This window comes from Gekko japonicus, unplaced genomic scaffold (assembly GCF_001447785.1).
Source record: "Gekko japonicus isolate JY-2015 unplaced genomic scaffold, Gekko_japonicus_V1.1 scaffold8, whole genome shotgun sequence".
In the NCBI taxonomy this organism is placed as follows: Eukaryota; Metazoa; Chordata; class Lepidosauria; order Squamata; family Gekkonidae; genus Gekko; species Gekko japonicus.
The window spans coordinates 3,234,862-3,256,429 of NW_015167057.1; the positions used below are offsets into that span (position 1 = coordinate 3,234,862).

Consider the following 21,568-nt stretch of genomic DNA (forward strand, 5'->3'; position numbering starts at 1 on the left):
GTGACCCCCCCACACACACACACCATTTTGGTTGTTTTCTTCATGGATGGGTGATTGCAGGTTCCATGATCTTTTTTGTGAGTTGTCTTTGAGTTGTACTGATAGACTACGGGAAGGAGGTTAACTGTGGCGCTTTGATAAGGATAAAGTACTGTCCCCATCACAAATGTCCTTTAAAAACCACACACAATGGGACTGCGTGTTACCCGCAATCTTCCCAATAGGTGCAACCACTGTGTTGCATAACATGTGTCTTTCACATTTACTGAGGTTGTACATGTATGGTAATGTGAGTTCTGAAAATTCAATGGTCACTTTGCACGTATAGAAGCTGTACATGCATGGTACATACTCATGTTGCCCCTGTTCACACAACAGGGTGACTGCATATATCAGGACGAGCACAGTAGCATGCAGTCTTGTCACACACAGATGGTAGGCTCCCAGTACGGATGATGATAAGGTCTGAAAAGATCTAAAACTACTTTTGAAAGAAGAAATGTGGTGCATGTGAATGAGTGAGCCAGAGAGAGATATAAGTTGGTGTCCTACCAGGGATGTCAAATGGCGCACTCAGCTGAAAACTGATGGTGAGTGAGGAGGTGAAGATACCATGAAAACACTCCCTTTTGGGAAAGGGGCATGGAGGAGCTGTTGCCCACCATCTGCTGGGATTCCTTTGTGGTCTAATTTATATTTTAGCTAGTAGGGGAGATGCTTGCTGGAGATTCTAAACCCATCACTCATCTAGAACTGACAAAGGAAGGGCAAGGGTGGGGGAAAGACATGGTTCCTTCCTATATAAATATTGACAGCAGATGTTTGTGTAAAAAGTGACCACAAAATATCACCTGGCCACAGTGGCACAGGCCTGGGTGACTTTCAGACTGGGTTATCTTTTTTAAAAAAAATCTTTTTTTTTTTAAAGTGGGGGCTGTTTTTATTTATTTATTTACTAGGAAAAAGGCCCGTTGTGGAAATAAAAACAACTGCCTCTAGAAAGAGGCTCTGGGCGGGTGCCCCAGCCTTGGACACTCAGTGTCAATTTGCTGTGGTGACTCTCTGCTACCTAAAGAACAGTTGTAATTTTGAGGGATCTCCAGCCCTCACCTGGAGATTGGCAACAAAGGTTCCCCAGAAGGGAATGGTTGGTTTGGAGGGTGGAGTCTATGGCTTTGTACCTGCGCGAGGTCCCACACCTCCTGAAACCTCACCCTCTCAAGGCTCCATCCCTCACATCTCCAGGAATTTCCCACCTGGAGTTGGTAACCCTATCTCTTTCCCAGCCAATCATCAACCTACCTTTATTTCCCCCTCACTCTTCAGCTTTCTACCCCCCACACACCTGCAGCCTCTCCCGTGCTCTGAAGCCCTGACTGCTACGTCACATTGGCTGTCATACGGGGGCCACCTCAGCAGCATATAAGGATACAGAGCCCACCATTTTCTCCAGGGGAACTGATCTCTGCCATCTGGAAAGCAGTTGTAATTCTGAGTGATCTCCAGCCCTCACCTGGAGATTGGACACATTTTACCTCAGAAGAGCAAAACTGTTTAGAATGTTAGAGGCAAAAGCCAATCAAGTCGCATATGCAAATGACCTCTGTGTTCTGAGGCAGAGGCCAATGAGGCTGCATATGCAAATAACCTCTGTGTTCTGACTGGCTATGGGGGGGAGAGGATTAGCAAAATGTTTAGAATGTTGGAGGCAGGACTCAGGCAAAGCAGCCAGTGGATAGGGAGACCCTCTGAATGACAGATCAGAGAGTGAACTGATTTTGGAGATTGTGGAATGTTCTAGAGAAGTGCCACCACCATTCGGGTTTTATTTATAAGGGAGATTTGGCTTCTATACCGCCCTCCCCACAGAGCGGTCTCGGAGTGGTATACAACAGTTTAAAACAAAATAATATATTAAAATACAGTCTACTAATGCAAAAATTGTATAATGTCGTGAAACCTACATGGTGCCGCAGTACATCAATTTCTGACCCCATTAGCGGGGGTGGGGGAAGAGCCAAACTAATGCCACCAATTGCTGTTAAAAAACCGTTGCTGTCTTCAAGCATATCTTTGAGAAATTCTCGTAAATATCAGTGGGAAAGAGGTGCCTTTGACCACATTGCCTCAGTTGTAACTCAATTTTATTGGGTTTTGTTTCAAAATGCTGGGTTTTGACCTTTAGTGACTCAGGATTAAATTACCTCAGGAACCACTTCTACCAACACTATGGTCAGATGTAGAGTACTGTTAGTGTTTTGCTGGTTTGGCAGTTGGTTACTTTTGAGAGGGGCCACCTTAGAGAAGACATTGTGACTCTGGAACCCTCCCCCCCCCCCCTATCCAGAATGTGTGTTTGGTACCATTTCTGTTACATTTTAGAAGACCAACAAGGGTTTGGGCCGCAATTATAGAATGATGGCTACTTTTGTATGCTGGAGGGTTGATCGGGTTGCCAGATGGTTTGGGAATACCAGGTGATTTTGGGGGTGGAGACTGAGGAGGGAAGGGTTTGAGGAGGGAAGGGACTTCAGTGGGATCTAATGCCATAGAGTCCACCTTCTTAAACTGTGACTGTTGTTGAGTGCATTATATACTGAAAGGGCATGGGATATAAATGTTTAAAATTTATGTTTAAAATTTATAAACAGATAAAGGCTTAAGGAGGCATGCTATGGATGACCAAAAAAAGTCCTCAGAAAAGAGGAGGGAAAATAACAAAATCGGCATGTGGTAATCTATATTCAGAGATAGAAATCTCTCTATATAATAATTCTGTTTTCAAGTGGCAACATTCCATGCTCTCCCTCAGCCATTGGCCCAACAGCCGCCACTCAAGAGTACTTGCGTACCATTGGCTGGGTGCTGGGTCTGCTCCTCTTCCCTGCCCACTCCCCTTTCAGCCACCGTGCCCTGTCAGAATTACTGGCAAACAGCTTTCTCTCTTGATGAAGATGCTTTTCCTGTGTGGAACTAACTTTCCTCTCAGTGGCTGTTGGTAGGTGTCACGAAATGGCAGTTACCTGTGTTTGTAAGATGGCTGTGGTTCTTTGTTTAAAATGTTCCCCCATAAGATTTAATTGAGCTGTAGTTCTAGAGAGGGGCCTGCAGGAGTATCACTCACTGGGTTGAATGGGGCTTCCTCATCTGCTGCCATACAGTTCCCAGCTGCCCCAAAGCCAAAACGTGTGGGAAAACAGGCACTGTCCCAAAGCAGTGTTCGTCCCTGGGAGCAGCAGAAATTCAGCCACTCCACAGTCGGCTGGACTGTGGAATGAATGGAAGTTTCCCTGCTCTCTTGGGCTACAGAGAGAAGCTGAAGTACAGGTGAGCCCACAACCTTCAGCGCTAAAGAGTATTCTGTGTAGGGATAGAGGATTGCGTTTAACCTCTGTTGATTTATGCTCTGTTGGTTCATGGTGTCTGCTTACTCCTACAGTGTGTGTGTGCTCCATAACTGTGTAAATAGTTAAATAAATTCTTTCATTTGGGCTAGTAATCTGTGTTGTGCTCTGACCACATAGTCTCCCCCGCTCTGCACAATACCAAAGGGAGGGGGTAGCCCAGGGAAGCAAGGAAAGGCCAAACCCTTGGGTTGCCAACTTTCCAGGGATCCACCAAAGATTGGGGATTTCATCTCCAAATAGGGAGATTCAGCCAGAGGGGTCTCACTGTCCCTCTAAAAAGGCAGTGATGATTCCGTGAGTGGTGGCAGCAAACTTAAGGAGTGAGATACGCCCACGGGATGAGGGAGAAAGGCAAACAGCTGAGTTGTAAACTGGAGCCCGTTTCACCATGGTAGGCAACCAATCTTGGTTCAGACAAAGCAAACCCTTTGCAGGCCTTTGTGAGGAACTCATTGGGGCTACTCCTGACTAGGGTTGCCAGCTCCAAGTAGGGAGATTCCTGGAGATTTTCTGGTAGACTCTATGGAAGCCAGGATTTGGGGAGAGGCCTCAGCTGAACAGAATGCCATACAGCCCACCTTCCAAAGCAGCTATTTTCTCCAGGGGGGAGAGATCTTGTCTGGAGTTCAGTTGTGATATCTGATTATCTTCAGGCTCCACCTGGAGGTTGGCTGCCCTAGGCGTAGCAGTCAGTGCTTCAGAGCAGGGTCTGCTAGATCCAGGTTCTTGCTGTAGAAGCTGAGTGGGTGATTTTGGACCAGTCACAGACTTTCAGCCTAACCTACCTCACAGGGTTGCTGTGCAAGTCAAAAGTGGGAGAGGAGAATGATGTAAGCTGCTTTGGTCCCCGTTGCAGAAAAAGACTACTTTTTCCCCTGGGAAACCATTGTTGCCAATCTCCAGGTGAGGGCTGGAGATCACTCAGAATTACAACTGCTCTCCGGATGGCAGAGATCAGTTCCCCTGGAGAAAATGGTGGACTCTGTGGCAGTCAGGGCTTCAGAGCATGGAAAATTGTTGACTCCGTGTCAGACAGGGCTTCAGAGCACAGAAGAGACTGCAGGTGTGTGTGTGTGGGAAAATGGAAAGCTGAAGAGAGAGGGGGAAAATAAAGGTAGGTTGAATATTGGCTGGGAAGGAGATAGGGTTGCCAACTCCAGGTGGGAAATTCCTGGAGATTTGAGGGATGAAACCTGGAGAGGGTGAGGTTTTAGGAGGGGGGGGACTCCAACCTCCCAACCAGCCATTCCCTTCTGGGGAACCACTGTTGCCAATCTCAGGAAAGGGGTGGAAATCACACAGAATTACAACTGATCTCCAGGAGGGAGCGGGGAGGAGATGCAAAGCTGAAATCAGAGGGGCAGGTAATGGCAGGTTAATGCTTGGCTGGGAAGGAGATAGGGTTGCCAACTCCAGGTTGGGAAATTCATGGAGATTTGAGGGGTGGAGCCTGGAGATGGTGAGGTTTGAGAAAGGGTGGGACCTCAGACAGGTACAATGCCATAGACTCCACCCTCCAAACCAGCCATTTCTTCCTGGGTAATAATGGTTGCCAATCTCCAGGTGAGGGCTAGAGATCACTGAAAATTACAACTGCTCTTCAGGTAGCAGAAATCAGTTCCTCTGGAGAAAATGGTGGACTCGATGTCATTATACCCTGCTGAGGTTGCCACAGCACATTGACGCTGAGTGCCCAAGGCCTTGGCACTCTCCCAGAGCTTCTTTCTAGAGCTCATTGTATTTATTTCCACAATGAGCCTTATTCCTAGTTTACAAATAATTGTTATAGCTTAAATAGAAATATAGCTCAGCCTTGTGGTAGGTCTCTCTGCGGCAGCAGGAAGAGCTCAGCACCCTGAGTGACAGCCTGTCACTCAAATGTTCATGAAAAGCTTCTTTAGAAGGGAAAACAATCCACTTCAGCTGATTTTTCTGGGCAGAAGCGGGACCCAGGCATTCCATAGGACAGGCCTTGGAAAAGAGGATTGCCCTTTAAAAGACCATCTAGTCACTCTACCTTATGGAAACAAACAGGAGATATATCTGATCCTGGACTGTACTCGTTTTAGAGTTAGACATTTGACCAGTTGAGACTGATTAGGTCAATGGATTCGTTGCCGAAAGGGTTGCTGGGTCCCCCTTGGGGGGGACTTACTGGGAGCATCAGGGAGGCCCATCCGATGTATAGTGATGTGTCTTCATCACTGCCCATGTGACCCAGAAGCGACATCATCACATCCAAGACATCAGGGCAACACTGTGGTACAGGATTACCAGGTCCCCCTGGCGCTTGGGGGATCCCCTGTCTTCTGGCGCTTCCCCTGGCACCAGCCAGCTGGCTGGCAGGGAAGAGTTACCACCCCAAGCACGACATGCCTACATCACCTGGAAGGCATGTTGGTGACATCGGGGGGGGGACATACTCTAGTTGTCCTCCACATGCCTACATCACCTGGAGGTGAGGTAGGCGCAGCATGCTTCTTCTCTTCCCTCTCCCAGAGCATCCTGGTAAGTCCCCCACCAGCTTGACATTTGGACCTGGCAACCATACTCTGGTATTTGGGCAAAAGCTCTATGGCAAATTTGGCTTCTACCATAGAGTTTTTGCCCAAATACCAGAGTGTCATCCCAGACGTTATTATGTGACTTCTGGGTCACGTGGGCAGTGTCATAGAGACATCGCTGCACGTTGGATGGATCTCTCTCTTTTTCAGGGTAAGTCCCCCCTGCTTGCCAGCGGATTGGCAGCGGGGAGGCGAGGCCTGGCAGCGCGGAATCCCCGCCTCTACCGGGGGATCTGGCCACCTTGACTGCCAAACAATTTTAAAGCATTCATTTATTTATTTATTCATTCATTTAGGCAGTTCCCATCTTAGCGCAAAGGTTTTCCAGGGCATCTCCCAACAAAGAAAAGTACTATCACTATCAAAAGCCCCCCATACCTACCCAAAGTAGAAAACATCTTCAAGCAGCGTAAGCAGGCTAAGAACAATTAAAACCCACCCAAATGAAAAGTCCATCAAGATGTATAACTCCACAGAAGTCCATCAAGATGTATAACACCACAGACCTGTAACATTAAAGTGATAAGAGTAACCAGAGCAGAATTACCTACTAAACTTGATTAGACCTGCTTAGGATTGCTCCTGCATTTGAATTTTGGTCATGGGGGGAACTGTGAAGTACATTATTTCATTTTTCTACTGAAGGAACCAAAATGTCCCTGCCATTTTTGGGGGGGGAAACCCCTTGCAAGTATTTAAAAACAGCATGTTTGGGAGAAGGCTAGGATATAATTTGTCTCCCTGACATCTGGTTTTCTGTGTGCTTTTTTTTTTTTTAGGATAAATATTTAATCCTTTGCTTGCAGCCAGAGTGGTACAGTCTAGAAATACAGTCCTCAGCTGCTGTTTGTGTGTGTATGAACTAGACTGTAGTTCATCTCATCTATGTGGTTATTTTTTCTCTGTTTTATGAGAGTGGTGTTTATTAAAATGGCTGCCCTGTCACTGTGGAAGTGTGTGACTCGGCACTGCTGGGTGATGAGTCAAGGTTTCACTGCATTATACTTATGCAAAAGGTTGCCTATTAGAAAGGCCTCCATGCAAAAAAAAGAGAGAGAGAGAGACTGATTCATGCTGTTGTCTCCCCCCCCCCTTTTTTTGTTTGTTTGTTTTTGAAGAGAAAAGAATTATGGGAGTTATGTGGCCTGGCAAAAAGAGGGCAAAAATTGCTCCTGCCTAGAAAAGCACCTAAATCAGTCCACGGATTATCTATACATTGCATTTTCCTCACCTCCTTCCTGGGTCTGACCATTCAGATATGTATCGCTAGTGCCATCTTGGGGATTTAATTTCCACACACACGTGGGCTCACTTTGGTTTGGGGCTCCAGCACATGCGCAGAGGGAGCTCTACTGTTTATCTGAATGGAAGTGGCCTCAGGAGGCTGCTGTTTGTCATTTTGGGTGTACCATGTGTACTGACAGGACTGATTTCACACAAGAGCTGCGCCGCAGTCACGCCTCCCTTTGCCCCACTTCTATTGGTTAATTTCCCACTCGAAGCCACATGGCCGCATTTTGACCTGTGGCTTCACCCGATTTCCCCTGCGGTTTCGTGATCCTGTTTTTTGAGGATCACGAAACCACGGGGAAAATCGGGCAAAGCCACGGGTCAAAATGCGGCTGCGTGGCTTCGAGTGTGAAATTGAATTCCTTCAGTGGTGCCCTTCAAGAATTCCTTCACTGAATTCCTTCAGTGGTGCCCTTCAAGAATTGGGCCCATGTGTATCTGGGAATTAAGTTTCCAGCATGGAACTCGCAACATATATCTAACCATATGGACCCAAGGAAGACCACACGAATGCTTTTTTTCTCACCATAGATGGCACACTGAGGTGATATCTGAGCAATATGCCATAGTCGCAAACTAGTCCCAGCTTCGAGTTTAGCGCACCACTGGTCAGAAGATCATTTTGCGGTGGCAACACACTTATTGGGAAGCTGAGTCTGTGGTGGAACAATTTCCTTGCCTTAATTTTCCTTCAGTGGTGCCCTTCAAGAAGTCACCGCAAATAGAAAAGTCGTCCCCAGGGTGTTGTGCAAATCAACTAATTTTCTACCCTCCAAATATTTATTTATTTACAAAATTTATATCGCACATTTCTGCCTCACCCGGGCTACCAAAGTGGTTGACAATTAAAACGAGTGTTATAAAAACAGAGCATAAAACCCACACTGAAATACATATGTGAATATACAGAGTACGACAGTTAGAATATAGGGCAGGAAGGAGGGATCCCTGAGGGAACTGAAGATGAAACAAAAAACTCTTCACCTGCGGACAGTGATAGAAGGGAACAGATGAGTGCACCCAGGGAGGGAGTTCCATAATTTTGGTGCCATGACCGAAAAGGCCCTTTGTTGGGGTGTCAGCCATATAATCTCATAAAATGGGGACACCCTGAGCAGCGCCTCAGAAATGACTGTACCAGTCAGGTAGGTTCATGTGGAAGTAGGTGATAGTTATGGTATGCTGGTTCCAAATTATATAGGTCTTGAAAGGTCAACACCAGCACTCTGAATTGGGCACTGAAACAAATTGGAAGCCAGTGTAGGTGAGCAAGACTGGAATGATGCAGTCTGTACAACCAGCAGTCTTTTACTGCCATTTTTATGCCTTTGGCGGGGCTTTCCTTTCTCTCCCTGTTCTTTAGAGTGAACCTGGCTCTTGCCTATACGGAGCTCACGGAGGAACTGTGCCGCCTGAGGAACCTGAGTTCTCTGCAAAGCCAGATTCTCCGGACGCTTATGCAAGAGCAGGCTGTCAATGGTGGTGAGTACAGCGTGGGTGGGGAAGGAGATGGGCCTAGGGTTGCCAGCCTCCAGGCGGGACATGGAGACCTCTCAAAATTACAACTGATCTCCGGACTACAGAGGTCACTTCCCCTGGAGAAAATGGCTGCTTTGGAGGGTGGACTTTATGGTATTATACCTTGCCGAGGCCCCTCCCCAAACTCAAAGTTCCCAAGCTGGAGTTGGCAACCTGAGTGGGCCTGTGCTGGATTCAGTAGCTGTTCAGAGGGAGCTTCAGGTCCAAAGCTGTGACAGTGTTTAAGTTACAGTTCCTGAAGATTAGGTGCGTAAGTGTGTGTGGAATTGGGGGCCCTACTGAAAAGGGAAAACGTACCCTCATCTCCCTCCCGCAACCAACCAGAAAGAACATAAATGCAGCGTAGAGGTACAGATGCAAAGTGAATGCCTCAGGTGATTCACAAGAGGTACTGTCAGGCTCAGGTGGGGTGTCACCTGGTGCTGCCACCACTCTGGATTTAGGATCACTTGAGAAGGCCCAGAGCACCCTCCCAAGACCTTCAGACCTCCCTTTTGGCCTAATAATAGGCGTGAGGACCAGGCAGAGTAAACAACATGGAAAAGGTTTATTTTATAGGAGGTCAAACAAACAAAAGAAGGTGCAGGAATAATAACAGTAAGTGGGTGAAAAGAAAAGAAACCAAATGCCCTAACGTGTCTAAACTTAGCTCACTGTCCCTAGCTCACTGTCTCAAGTTGGCCTCAGTCTACTCACCCTTCCTCTCAAGATGAGGGTCTCTTCCCTGCAGTAGCCTTCCTTCTGACTCTGCCCTCTTGGAAGAAAGAACAGTTTCTCCTCTTGCAACAGTTCTTTTATTATAAGTCCCCTTTCTCTGTGATTGGCTAATTTTGGCTCCAAAACCTCTTAGGGGCTTCTGGGAGCCTAGTCTCCTCCCACTTGCTTGCACAGCCCAGATCATGACAGGTACCATGCAGCCATTCAAAGCGATGTTTCTCCCTCCCCATCCCCCACCCAAAGTCACCAATCTGTTTGGCTTCACCTGGCCAAATACAGTGATCACTCAGACCCCAAACTTGAGCAAAAACCATTTGGTGCGTTACCACAAAAGCTGAGAGGCCCTTCCTGTGGCCTGGAGTGGGAGAGTTCCACTCTGAAGCTTGCCCTCTTGCCTGCTAATAACATCAGTGGCTGATAGCCTTGGTGGATTCATACCCAATCGATATCTTTGCTAGCTCAGGGCTGAGTCAGTAGCTTGTATCCTTCCACTCTTGCTCAGCAAAGTCTAACGTTTTCCTCCAGCCAGGGAATGGTTCTTTTGGGCTGCAGGAAAGCTTTAAGTTTGGCTGATACAAGGCAGTGGATGGAGGACACAAGTCAGTGGATGGGTACTGTGGATTTGGTCCAGTGACTTCCTTCCACCAAGTTGGATCCAGTGGCTCTCTCTCGAACGGGGCTGTGGCTTGGTGGTAGAGCATCAGTCCGATCTCCGGTTAAAGAGTCAGGTGGTAGGTGATGTGCAGGAACGCTACCTAAGACCTTGGAGAGCTGCCGCCGCTCAGAGGAGATAATAATGACCTTGATAGACCAAGGGGCTGACTCTGTATGAGGCTGTGGTTCAAAAGGGGGAGGCTGTGGATCAGTGGCAGAGCACTTGCTTTGCAAGCAGAAGGTCTCGGTTTTAATCCCTGGCATATCCAGGTAAAGGGTCAGGTAGGAGTTGATGTGAAAGACCTGAGACCTCAGAGAGCCGCTGCCAGTCAAAGTAGGCAGTACTGACCCTTGATAGACCAAGGGTCGGGCAGTGTATGGTGGCTTCATGGGTCCCACTAACCCTTCGACAGAGAACGCTTTCTTTTGATAAGGGTGCTGGTCCATTGTTGGCTGTGTCAGCCCTCACTCAGTTCAGCCTTCACTTGGCCGTCACTTCGTTCAGAAGTGACTCTTGTTAAAGAAACCTGAACATAGGCCAGAGGTGTAAGCATTCCTTTTGCATCATGGGTGTTCAAATAGCTTCTCGCTGTTGTAGATTAGATCTACAGGTGGGCAGCCGTGTTGATCTGAAGCAGCAGGACAAATTTTAAGTTCGGTGGCACCTTTAAGACCAACAAAGGTTTATTCAGGGTATGAGCATGCACGCTTTATCGGAGGAAGTGTGCGTGCACACGAAAGCTCACATCTTGAATAAACCTTTGCTGGTCTTAAAGGTGCCGCCGGACTCAAAATCTGTTGTAGATTAGGTGGCTGGTTTTGATGCCCAGGCCACTGGTTGAAGACAGACGACAAAGTGGTAGCTCTCCTCCAGCCTCGGAACATCTGTTCCTTCTTGGAGCAACGATGTGATTCTTCTCTCGCTCCTGTTCCTTTCCAGGGCATCGCCACTCTCCGCACTCACAGCGCCATTCTCCTGCTCAGCAACGTCGCTCCCCAGCTCCCCAGTGCACCTCTCCAGCCCAGCAAGGGAGACCGTCCGTCCCTCAGTGCCAGTCGCCAGCCCTGCAGAGACGGTCTCCGGCACCGCCCTGCCAATCCCCCGCCCATCAACGTCGTTCCCCGGCTCCGCCTCCTTGCCAGTCGCCTGCCTCGCAGCGCCGTTCCCCGGCACCACTGCCCGGCCAGTCTCCCGCCCAGCAGCGCTGCTCGCCAGCCCCAAACTGCTCTTCCTCCGCCATCACCTCGCAGCACAGATCTTCGGGCAGCGAGAGAAGCATCATGGATCTGGGCTACGTCAAACCCTCCAGCCACCACATCAAAGCAAGCTTCCAAGGGCGCCGGAGCTATTCGGAGGTGAGAGACGCGGCTATGTACCAGCAGAACAGCTCTCTCTGGCTGCAGCCGGAAGCTTCCACCTTACCAAAGCACCGTCCCTACGGCGACGTTTACGCCAGAGACGCCTTCGAAGAGCACTTGCGCTTCGAGAAGCAATCCTCAGACGAAGACGACTGGGCCCTCCCAAGTCCCCCCAGCCCTGAAGCCGGGGGAATTCGCTGCTCCTCTTTCTGTGCAGGGTTCCCCATCCCCGACGCTTCCACGCACCGGACCGATGCCTCGTACTCCAGGGCTGAGCACGCTCAGTCCTGGCCCTCAATCAATGTAAGCATCATCCAGTTCTGTGGTTGTTCTGTGCTTTGCCCCCATCCAGATTTTAATACCAAGTCCGGAATCACTTTAAGAATATTTGCCTACAGTATATTTGGGGTGTGTGTGTGTGTGTTTGCTTATAAACTCTAACAACAAAGGTCCTTGAAGACTGATCTATTGCAGCAGCATGAGCATTTGTGGATCAGAATCTAGTAGTTGTAACAGTGGTGTAGTAAAGGAGTGGGGGATGAATTTGTTTACCAACTGAGGTTTAAAAGGCCCACGCAGTATAAGCAGTTGTGTAATCCTTCGTAAATCTCAATGAGAAAGGGTGACTTATAAATTAAGTAAGTAAATAAGCAAGCAGTGAACAGGAATGAGATCCAGTCAAAAGAGTAAAAGATCCAGTCAGAATGGGTATGTGATAAGAGCCAGTGTGGTGTAATAGTTAGAGTGTCAGACTAGATTCTTGGAGACCCAGGTTCGAATCCCCACTCTGTCCCAGGAGCTTACTGGGTGACCTTGGGCCAGTCTCTCAGCCTAACCCACCTCATAGGGTTGCCGTGAGGACAAAATGGAGGAGGGGAGAACACAAAGTCAGCCACTTTGGGGAGAAAAGCAGAGTATAAATGAAGTTAAATAAAGATGAATTAACACCGCAAGATACATCCAGTATATAAACCTCTAAGGCGTAACAACTACTTTTTATAGCGAGCTAGCTCAACTCCCAGTCCCAGCTGTGCCCAAATATGATTGTGCTGGGCTTGCAGGTGAATTCCAGCTCAGCGTCTTCATGTTGGAGTCTCCCTCTGAAACTTTTTCAGTCAAGTATGAAAACTCTCAAGTCTATTACAGGATGCCTCTTCAAATTTTCTGTAGTTTTCTACAGCCCTCAACAAAAGAGTTTCAAAGGGAGATTCCTTCACGAAGGGGCAGCACTGGAGTTCGTTTGTGTTTTGACTTGTCCTACTTAAGCTCAAGAGAAATCAGGAGAAGTTGGTTTAGTACAGAAAGGGATGATCCCTCTGGCATCACCAATTAGAAGACAGTCATAAACAGTCTGATTGGATGTTTCAGAAGAGTTGGCTTTTATACCCTGTTTTTCTCTACCTGAAGGAGTCTCAAAATAGGTTATGATTGCCTACCCTGCCTCTCCCCACAACAGGCACCTTGTGAGGTCGGTGGGGCTGAGGGAGTTCTGAGAGAACCGTGACTGGCCCAAGGTCACCCAGCAGGCTTTATGTGGAGGAGGAGTGGGAGAATCTAACCTGGTTCTCCAGATTAAAGTCAGGTGCTCTTAACCACTACACCACTTTTGACTGGATCTTGTTGTCTTTGGTCCTCTACATAAATAAAGGGCTGGATCCCACGGAAGATTTCCATCTGTGTTAACAGTCCTTCTGCAAGCTCTCAAACAACTCCTTGCTGTGTGTTTGTACTAAGTAGAAGTGCTTCTATCTGTGTTATCTGTGTGAGCAAGACCCAGCGCACTATATTTCTTCCGATATAATTTGCAAACAAACGTAAGAACCATGCAAACTGCCGGTTGTGCATTCCCGTCACTTTGTATGCGCACTGTTATCTGGTTAAAAATTATACTGAAGGCGCAGTTTGCTGCTGCATACCTTTGTGTTACTGCTTATTCAAGCAGAACTATGCTAATCACTTTTTTCTTCCTGCTCACACATCACTGGATCCAGCCCAGCTGGTTGGTCTGAACAGTTCCCTCCATCTTTCTTTTTGGTTTTTCCCCTCATCAGCTCTGGGCTCAAAGGCCATCGGGAGTGGCTAGCTCACGACAGAAAACAGTTGTTGCTTTTTACAGATTTGTGTACACCATGTCTCTGGCTCTGTCAATTCGTCACCAGTCAGAAGTGGGTCACATCCGTTCTGATTGGATCTTCTACCTTTTTGACTGGTTGTCATTTGTACTTTGAATAATCACCACTTAACATTGCTTGACCTTTTGGTCTCAGTTTGCAAAAAGAAACCCCAACAACCTGGATTTTTCTTTTTCTTTTTGGTGGCAGCAGACTCATATGACCTCCCCTCTGGAGACTCAACAGGTTTTTGTCAGAGTTTTTAATGGGAAGTATTTGAATGTCACAGACTGAAGACTTGAGTGGAACGAGAAGGAATATGTAGGCAACTGTTTCTGGGAGGATGGGGAGGGGGCTGTCTTGGACCCTCATAAATCTTGTTAGGGTACAGGGTTTTTTTTACCATGTTCGGTGTAGTGGTTAAGTGTGCAGACTCTAATCTGGGAGAACCGGCTTTGATTCCCCACTCCTCCACTTGCAGCTGCTGGATGACCTTGGGAAAGCCATAGTTCTGTCAGAGCTGTTCTCGAAAGAGCAGTCCTTGGAAGAGCTCTCTCAGCCCCACCTGCCTCACAGGGTGTCTGTTGTGGGGAGGGGAAGGGAAAGGAGTTTGTAAGCCACTCTGAGACTCCAAGTGAAGGGCGGGGTATAAATCCAATCTCCTTCTCTTCTTTCAACTAAAAGATAAATTACAATACATAAAAGCAGGGGTCCCCAGCGCCTCTTTGAGATCTCAGGGATAGGGTCTCCAGGTCCCTTCGTCCTTCCAGTGGGGGGTTTTGGGGGGCCCTGCACATCGCGGCCCCCACCCTGCTCTCAAAAAGAGCCTTTAAAGGTGTGGCTGGTGCTGCGGCCAGTGACAGCCCTTCTCCCTCCCTGCTGAAAGATTTAAAGGGCCCTCCAGCTGATCGGCAGGCCACACACTCCCTGTCGATGAGCTGAGGCCCTTTAAATCGCTGCAGGAGGGATGGGAGAGGGGTGGCTGCAGCGTGGGATGGTGCTTGAGGGCGGGGCTTCCCCCATCGGACAGCTGACCGGGGCAGATTGGAGCCCCCAGAAGCGGGGTGGAAGCCCCACCCGGACCTAGGGGGCCGGCAACCCTACTCAGGCACCTTTGGAATTCTGTTACAGGATGATGAGCACAGCCACAAAATGGCTAACACAGGAAGCGGAGCCAGCCACAAAATGGCTAACACAGGAAGCGGAGCCAGCCACAAAATGGCCGCTGTAGCTTACCTTCAGTCACCCACAGTGAATATCTTTGTGCTGTGGCGGCAGCTGCTGTCAAAGTAAGGTTTTTAAAAATCTGCCCAGCCAATCAGATCTCCAGTGGTCAATCAGAAGCCCTGCTGGGCAAAAGCTCCACCTGGCCCAGCCCACTTTGTAAAAGCAGGTGCCAGGAAAAAAGGTCTGTGGGCAGCATGGCACCCACAAGGGCACCACATTTGGGACCCCGGCATAAAAGCAGCCGCTTAGTCCAAGCCTGTGAGGAAAACCACCTGCCGAAAGAACAAATACTGTATGCTGAAATTCGTCCTGTGGTTAGTAAAAACAACAACAACAAGTAGGGAAGTCTTGTGATGATCCTGTGAGATCCCCAGACTGACAAGCTTCCAGGATCTGAACACTGGGAGTAGAAACAAAGGGCTCTTTTTGTAGCAGGAACTCCTTTGAGCCAGGTTTTTCACTCAGTCCCACCAATTTCCGCTCCTTACTATATCCTACATCCCCTGTGGTTTTTGTGCATGCAGGTCCTGTAATTTCTGGAATTGCCTTTTTGGTTGGTCCCAAACGGCTTCTTTTTCTCATTAGCAGAAAAGATGATTGGATGCAACCCCAAATGTACGTACTTTCTTATAGCTGAGTATGGAAATGGAGAGAGAAAATTATTTTTGGAAACTGCGGTGGGAGGTAGTCTTTCTGGGCTGAGAGATCAGCCTAAATCAAGTTTCACACAAATCAGGGGTCAGCAGCCTTTTATAATTAAAGAACCAAACTTAGGGCAACATTCAGAGCTAGAGATCGACAAGGAACCAGTATAAGAAAGCCAGTTGGCATAACTGAAGCAATTCAGTTCAGCTAATAATTGATGTATCCATTAACAACCCATTAAGTTTCTTCTGCCCAAGCACTGGTCGTTGTGAGTCCTTTATTAGGAAGTGGCACACACAAGGACTTACAATTATGTGTTTGTGTGTGTATGTATAAGGACTTTGCACAATTGTTTACACTGTAAACGTCTCAGGGCAGGGACCTGTTTTCTTGTACTCTGCAAAGTACCAAGCACACTGGTGGCAGTAAACTAATTTCCTGCTCAACTTATCTGTATAGCTGAAAGCAGGTTACAGTTTATCCAATTATTATTTTTAAGAATTATCCTATATCAATGTATGCTAAAAATGTTGGCACTTTCCCCCCAAACTTGGAGATCCTTCTTAATCAGATCCCCCAAATTCTACAAATTGTTAAAGAAATTGTATATTGGAGGTTTTCAGAGAAACTCAGCAGCTGCACTGAGAAGAAAATACTAAGAATTTTATTTATTTAGCTCCATTTATATGCCACTGTTCTCCCCAGTGGGGAGCCAAAGCAACTTATATCATTCTCCTCTCTTCCATTTTATCCTCACCTCCTCTATTTTATCCTCATAACAACCCTGTGAGGTAGGGCTTTGCCGAAAGTGAGAGACTGGCCCAAGGTCACCCAGCAACCTTCTATGACTGCTGAGGATTTGAACCTGGGTCTCCCAGATCTTAGTCTGACAATCTAACCACTACACCAAATGGCTCTAATTTAGTTGGTACTTTTCTTGAGGTTTCATTTAACTGGTTTCCTTCCAGCACTTTCTTGATGACTTTCCAGCTGCTCTTTCAACACTCAGCCAGACCCCTGTTTTTGTTGTTTTTTGTTTCTGTAATAAAAAGCAGCAGCAAAAGGAATTAGAAACATCTGCTTCGAACTAAGGGTGTTTCCACATTAACTTGTTTTCCCTGGCATAGAGACGTTTCGTGTCTCTTCACTCATTTGTTGCTGAGAATCCCACCTGGAGAACATCAAGAATCCAGGTGATGTCTCTCCAAAACTCGGGGTTTTCCCCCTTCTCTAAGGCATCCTTTTTTATGATGTGATTTGTGACATGGCAGGTAGATGAGAGTGTGTGACGGTACCCTCTCTTTCTATGAACCCTTCTTTCTATCTCAGCTTGTTTCAAAATGGCGTCCCTTTGCTGGCTGTGCCGCTTCATTATTTAAACGACAGCCCCGCGTTGGCTACTTGAGTGGATATGTCCAAAAGCTCTTAACTCCAGTCTGGTATTTATTTTTTGGATGCTCAGTTGCTTTTTTGTTTCATTAAGAAGTGGGATTGTGGGGTGGGGAAATCCCATTCCGTTATCAACCCCCCACCCGCCTTCTGGGTGCAGCCCTGGTTTTCCTCTGTGCCGCTGGCTCCCCCCCCTCACCCACTCACTGGGGCTCCAGCTGTGCTGTCCTCCATCCTGACTTTGTTATCCTCCTCTTGGGCATGCCATTTTGGGTTACTACAACAACCCAACATAGCTGCCCAAGTTTCATTTCTTTTAAACTCCCTATTAAACAAACAAACAAAAAAATTACTTATTTTTGGAAAATTGGGGTTGAAGAACCTGAAATTGTAAGCATGGTTGGCCCTGTTGTTTGGATATTTTGATCTGCATGAGAGGGCAGTCCTTTTTTAAATTACATATGAGGATGATTACTACGGATCCTCAAGCAATGAAAGCAGAGGTCACGGGATTACCTTAGAGTTGCTACTGTCAAGGGATGGGGGGGCGGGTAGGGTTGCCAGATCCAGGTTGGGAAACCCCTGGAGATTTGGGGGTGGGGTCTGGGGAGGACAGGGCACCTCAGTGGGATACAATGCCAAGCATCCATTTTTTTCTGCTCACCTCTGTAGTCTGGAGAGGAGCTGTAATTCAGGGGATCCCCAGGTCCCACCTGGAGGCTGGCATCCCTAGATTACCTGCAAAAAGTTTGGATTTTCTGGACACTTGAGGGAACAAGGGGGGAAACAGAATATGTAGGGGAAAGACACTTCCTATGGATCATTTATACCAGAGACAAATGCGCATAATGGCACATATTTTGGGAAACTTTTTTTTTTAAGGGAAGGGATTAGCCCCCAGTAGTTTGCCATCCAGTTCTAGCTGATTAATAGTGACTGTGGGGATGAAAATTGCAGGAGGAATAATATTGCATTAATATTGTATTGAGAATGACCAAACACGAAGCCAGTTGCAAACAGATTGTAGGAGATTTGCTGCATGAGGAAAACTGAAGGTTCTTACTCATATGGAAGCATCCAAGGGCCACTGGGAAAACCACGGTTATTGTTATGATTTTCATTTATACGTCTCCTTTATCATTGGGACCCAAGGCAGATTATGAGTATAATAAAAGATCTTCAATCAATCAGAAGGTGGATTACAAAATATGATAACATCACTCAGTCAGTCAATCAGTAGGCGGATTACAAGATATGATAGCAATATTTGAATATAACAGCAAAAATTTCTAATCTAAAAAAATGCAATTTTTTTCTTGCTTCTGTTGGCTGTTGCTGGTAAATGATACTTTGACTCTTCTTGTAAGGGAGGGGGGCTGAAAAGCACCATTCCCCACCCTGTGCATCCCCTCCGGGAATTTTCCAAAGCCTTTCACGTGCTTTCTATGTTACCGTGGCTCCCTTTCTCTGACAGGTGTGTGTTAATTTTGGGACCAAAAGGAATTTCACCTCAACTCATGTTTTGTGTGTGTGTGTGTGTGTGTGTACGTGTACATGAGGGAGGGGAGGTATGCTGTTCCAAAGAGGTATGGGCACTTTCACACGCACTAAATAACACACTTTCAGTCTGCTTTCAATGTGCTTTGCAACTGAATTTTGCTGTGTGAAATGGGAAAATCCACTTGCAAATGGTCGCTGAAGTGGATTGAAACTGCATTATGTAGCATGTGTGAAAGCACCCTGCAGTGTGTGTCAGAAGGATATACTTGCTTCTTAAGGATACTTGCATATCTAATTTAATTAACAAATTATATTTGTAAGCTTTCTTTCTCCATCCTGTATCCCTTAGTTGCTGATGGAGACAGTGGACTCTGACATCCGAAGCTGCCCCCTCTGCCAGGTGGCCTTCCCCATTGGTTACCCGGACGATGCTTTGATAAAACACATTGATTCCCACCTGGAGAACAGCAAGATCTGAGGCCTGCGCCGTCATCCCTTCTTCTTCTGGCTTCCTTAACAAGACCTGTCCACCTCAACCCACCCCACCTTTCTTGGATGCTGCATGAAAAGTGATGGAGCAACAGGGGCTCTCTCTAAAATACCTCCAAGTCTCCAGTAGACCGAGCCGTGAAGAGTTTTTGCCTCTCCCTCATCCCGTTCTCTTTGCCTTGGTTCTTTCAAAGTGGGTTTCTTCTCCTTCCTGCTCTGTATGAGCAGGACCTGCAATATGTCTCCAGTGCTTGAACCAGCTGTGGTGGCGGTGGGGTTGGAAGGGTGAAGTAGGGTACTTGGACCAGACTTAGTAGGCTCACAACCTTGCCCCGGTCTGGATGTTCAGAACTGAGACGGCCTTCTTGGAGGCTCTCTTGTCTATATGGTTCAGTTTTGATGTCTCTGGGAGATCTCAGGGTAGGATGAGTGAGAAATCACCTGTGGTTGTGTGTATTATTGTTGCGGCGTGTGGGGTGGGGTTGGAAAGAACGGATGGATGGGCGAATTCCAACCTGCTGAGGGTACAGCCCCACCACTCAGGTGAAAGAAATCGAAAGGTTTCGTTTTTGTGCCCATGTCAATGCAGGAATGTCCAAGTGGGTCAAATCCCCCCTGCCTTTTCAAGCTATTAAGGGCGGTCAGGCCCAAACCGTGTTGGTTGTTTATCGGACAGCGAAACCCTTGGCCTCCAACTTGCTGGTTTGAGCGTCTTCGTCTTGGTCTTTTACATTAAAAGCCCACTTCTTCTTTTAATGATGCTGCTGAGAATTTAGAGCCAACTTCCAGAAGTGTAGCATGGATGTTCTTATGTTAATTGCACTGGACATTATAACACACAAAAGCTTCTTTTTTGGCACTGAAGGAGCCTCCCTCCTTCGTGCCCGTTTCTTACATGGTGCGCCGGAGGAGCAGTCCACCGCCCACTTGGCTGGAGCTCCAGGAAGCGCCCACCTCCGCGTGACTGTCCGTGTTCTCTTTTGGCAACTGTTTTTCCACTCCCCTCATAAAGAACCTCTCACCTTGCTTTAGGTAGTTTGTTCCCGTATAACCAGAATTGTACTCACCACATTCTGCAACATTAATCTTCTGCAGTGACAGCATGTTAACTCTGTTTTTTGACAACAGCCTAAATGTAAACACCTTTCCTGTATCGGACATCCGCTGTTTACCTTTTGATCTCTCTCTCTCTCTCTCTGTCTCTCTCTGGCCTTACCAAGCATATCTTTTGCTGTTCTGATCTAAAATAATTGGCATGTCCTGGTTGGCCTCTCTCCGGGCCTGCGGTGCCTCCACATTGCGAGATCCATCTCCTTCAAATGGCCTGCCTGCACGTGGGGCTGCGGTCCGACAGTGCTGTGCTGTTTTTCTCCTCTTGAGCCCACTGTCTTCCCTAGCACCAGGTTCTTTATTAACAAATGTACATGTTTAGATATATAGCCTGCCTTATCCCAAGGGCTCCGGGTGCCCAAAACAGGCTTGGGGCCTTCTGCCTCATGGCCTAATTCACAAGGGCACTAGTAGGAGGAGGACAGAATTAAATGTAGAGCGTAAAGGTACAGGTGTTTGTAATCTCACTCCCTTGTTTCCACAAAACCACAGTGGTCTGTCCCAATGCATTTTTTTTTTGGGGGGGGGAAAGACTTGCAACTAAGATATCACTTTCTCCTCATCTATACTGTCTCCTGTCAGGGTTGCAAACTGCCATGTGTCTCCCCTTCCATCTCATTTCCTTTCTCCTCTTTACATGTGTCTGAATATATTCATTCTTAAGTCTGAGACTAATGTACATGGAAGGTAGAACTATATCCAGCAGCAGACCTCCCCCCTCATTTTCAAACGGAACAGACCGCTGTGAAGTGAGCAGGGAATCCCAAGTAGAGAAGCAACAGGAGGGAGATGGATTCTGAACCCTTCCTCCACCCACTGCTCCTTCCCACCGTGTCCTCCGAAACCCCTTTTTTGTAGCTGGTGGCTTATTTCCAGTCTCAGCTAGGAGAAAAATCAGCACCGGAAGGGAGGGGGTTGTAGGGGGAAATGTGGTGGGAGGTCAAAGGCTTCTGACCCCCTCCTGCCCTCCCATTTTCTCTGTTTCAGTTGCCTCCTACCTTACAGCTGTGGCCCACATTTGAAGACCCACGTCTGCCAATGTTATCCCCTCTACCCATGAACATTTGAAACAGGCCAAATATTAAAGGAGGACTGTGTGTTTGCTTTATGTATAAGTTTGGTTGACATCTCGCCAGTCTCCCTGCAATTAGAAAACAAGCAGTATAAGCCAAGAAACCATTTCTCTCTGCTATTTTTCTGTTTGGCTGGAACTTTTTTTTTTTTTTTTAAATATATATAAGGGAACATTCAAAGCTGGAATCTGCTACCTGAAGTGGAACAATCCATTTTACTCACTTCATGGCTCAGCCTTTGTGAGGTAATGCACACCAGAGTCCCAAATGGATTTGGGGTGGTGGTGGTTTGGGTTTGAAAGTCTGATATCCCTCACTGCCATAGCTGTACCCTCCTACCTCAGAACAAATTTTGAGTCCGGTGGCACCTTTAAGACCAACAAAGTTTAATTCTGGGCATAAGCTTTCATGTGCACACACACTTCTTCAGATGCAGTGTGCATACACACAAAAGCTTATACCCAAAATTAAACTTCGTTGGTCTTAAAGATGCC

General features: G+C 47.3%; 1 protein-coding gene across 1 annotated transcript in view; it reads left to right on the forward strand.

Moving 5' to 3' along the window:
* TBKBP1 (TBK1 binding protein 1) overlaps positions 1 to 18,941 on the forward strand; it is a 78,004-nt gene extending 59,063 nt beyond the window's left edge. Inside the window, exons 8-10 of the mRNA XM_015412452.1 lie at positions 8,625 to 8,743; positions 11,112 to 11,833; positions 18,752 to 18,941. Of these exons, the coding sequence (XP_015267938.1) occupies positions 8,625 to 8,743; positions 11,112 to 11,833; positions 18,752 to 18,880 (970 nt within the window). The 3' untranslated portion in view covers positions 18,881 to 18,941. The remainder of the gene's footprint in view (positions 1 to 8,624; positions 8,744 to 11,111; positions 11,834 to 18,751) is intronic.
* The last annotated feature ends 2,627 nt before the right edge of the window (positions 18,942 to 21,568 follow it).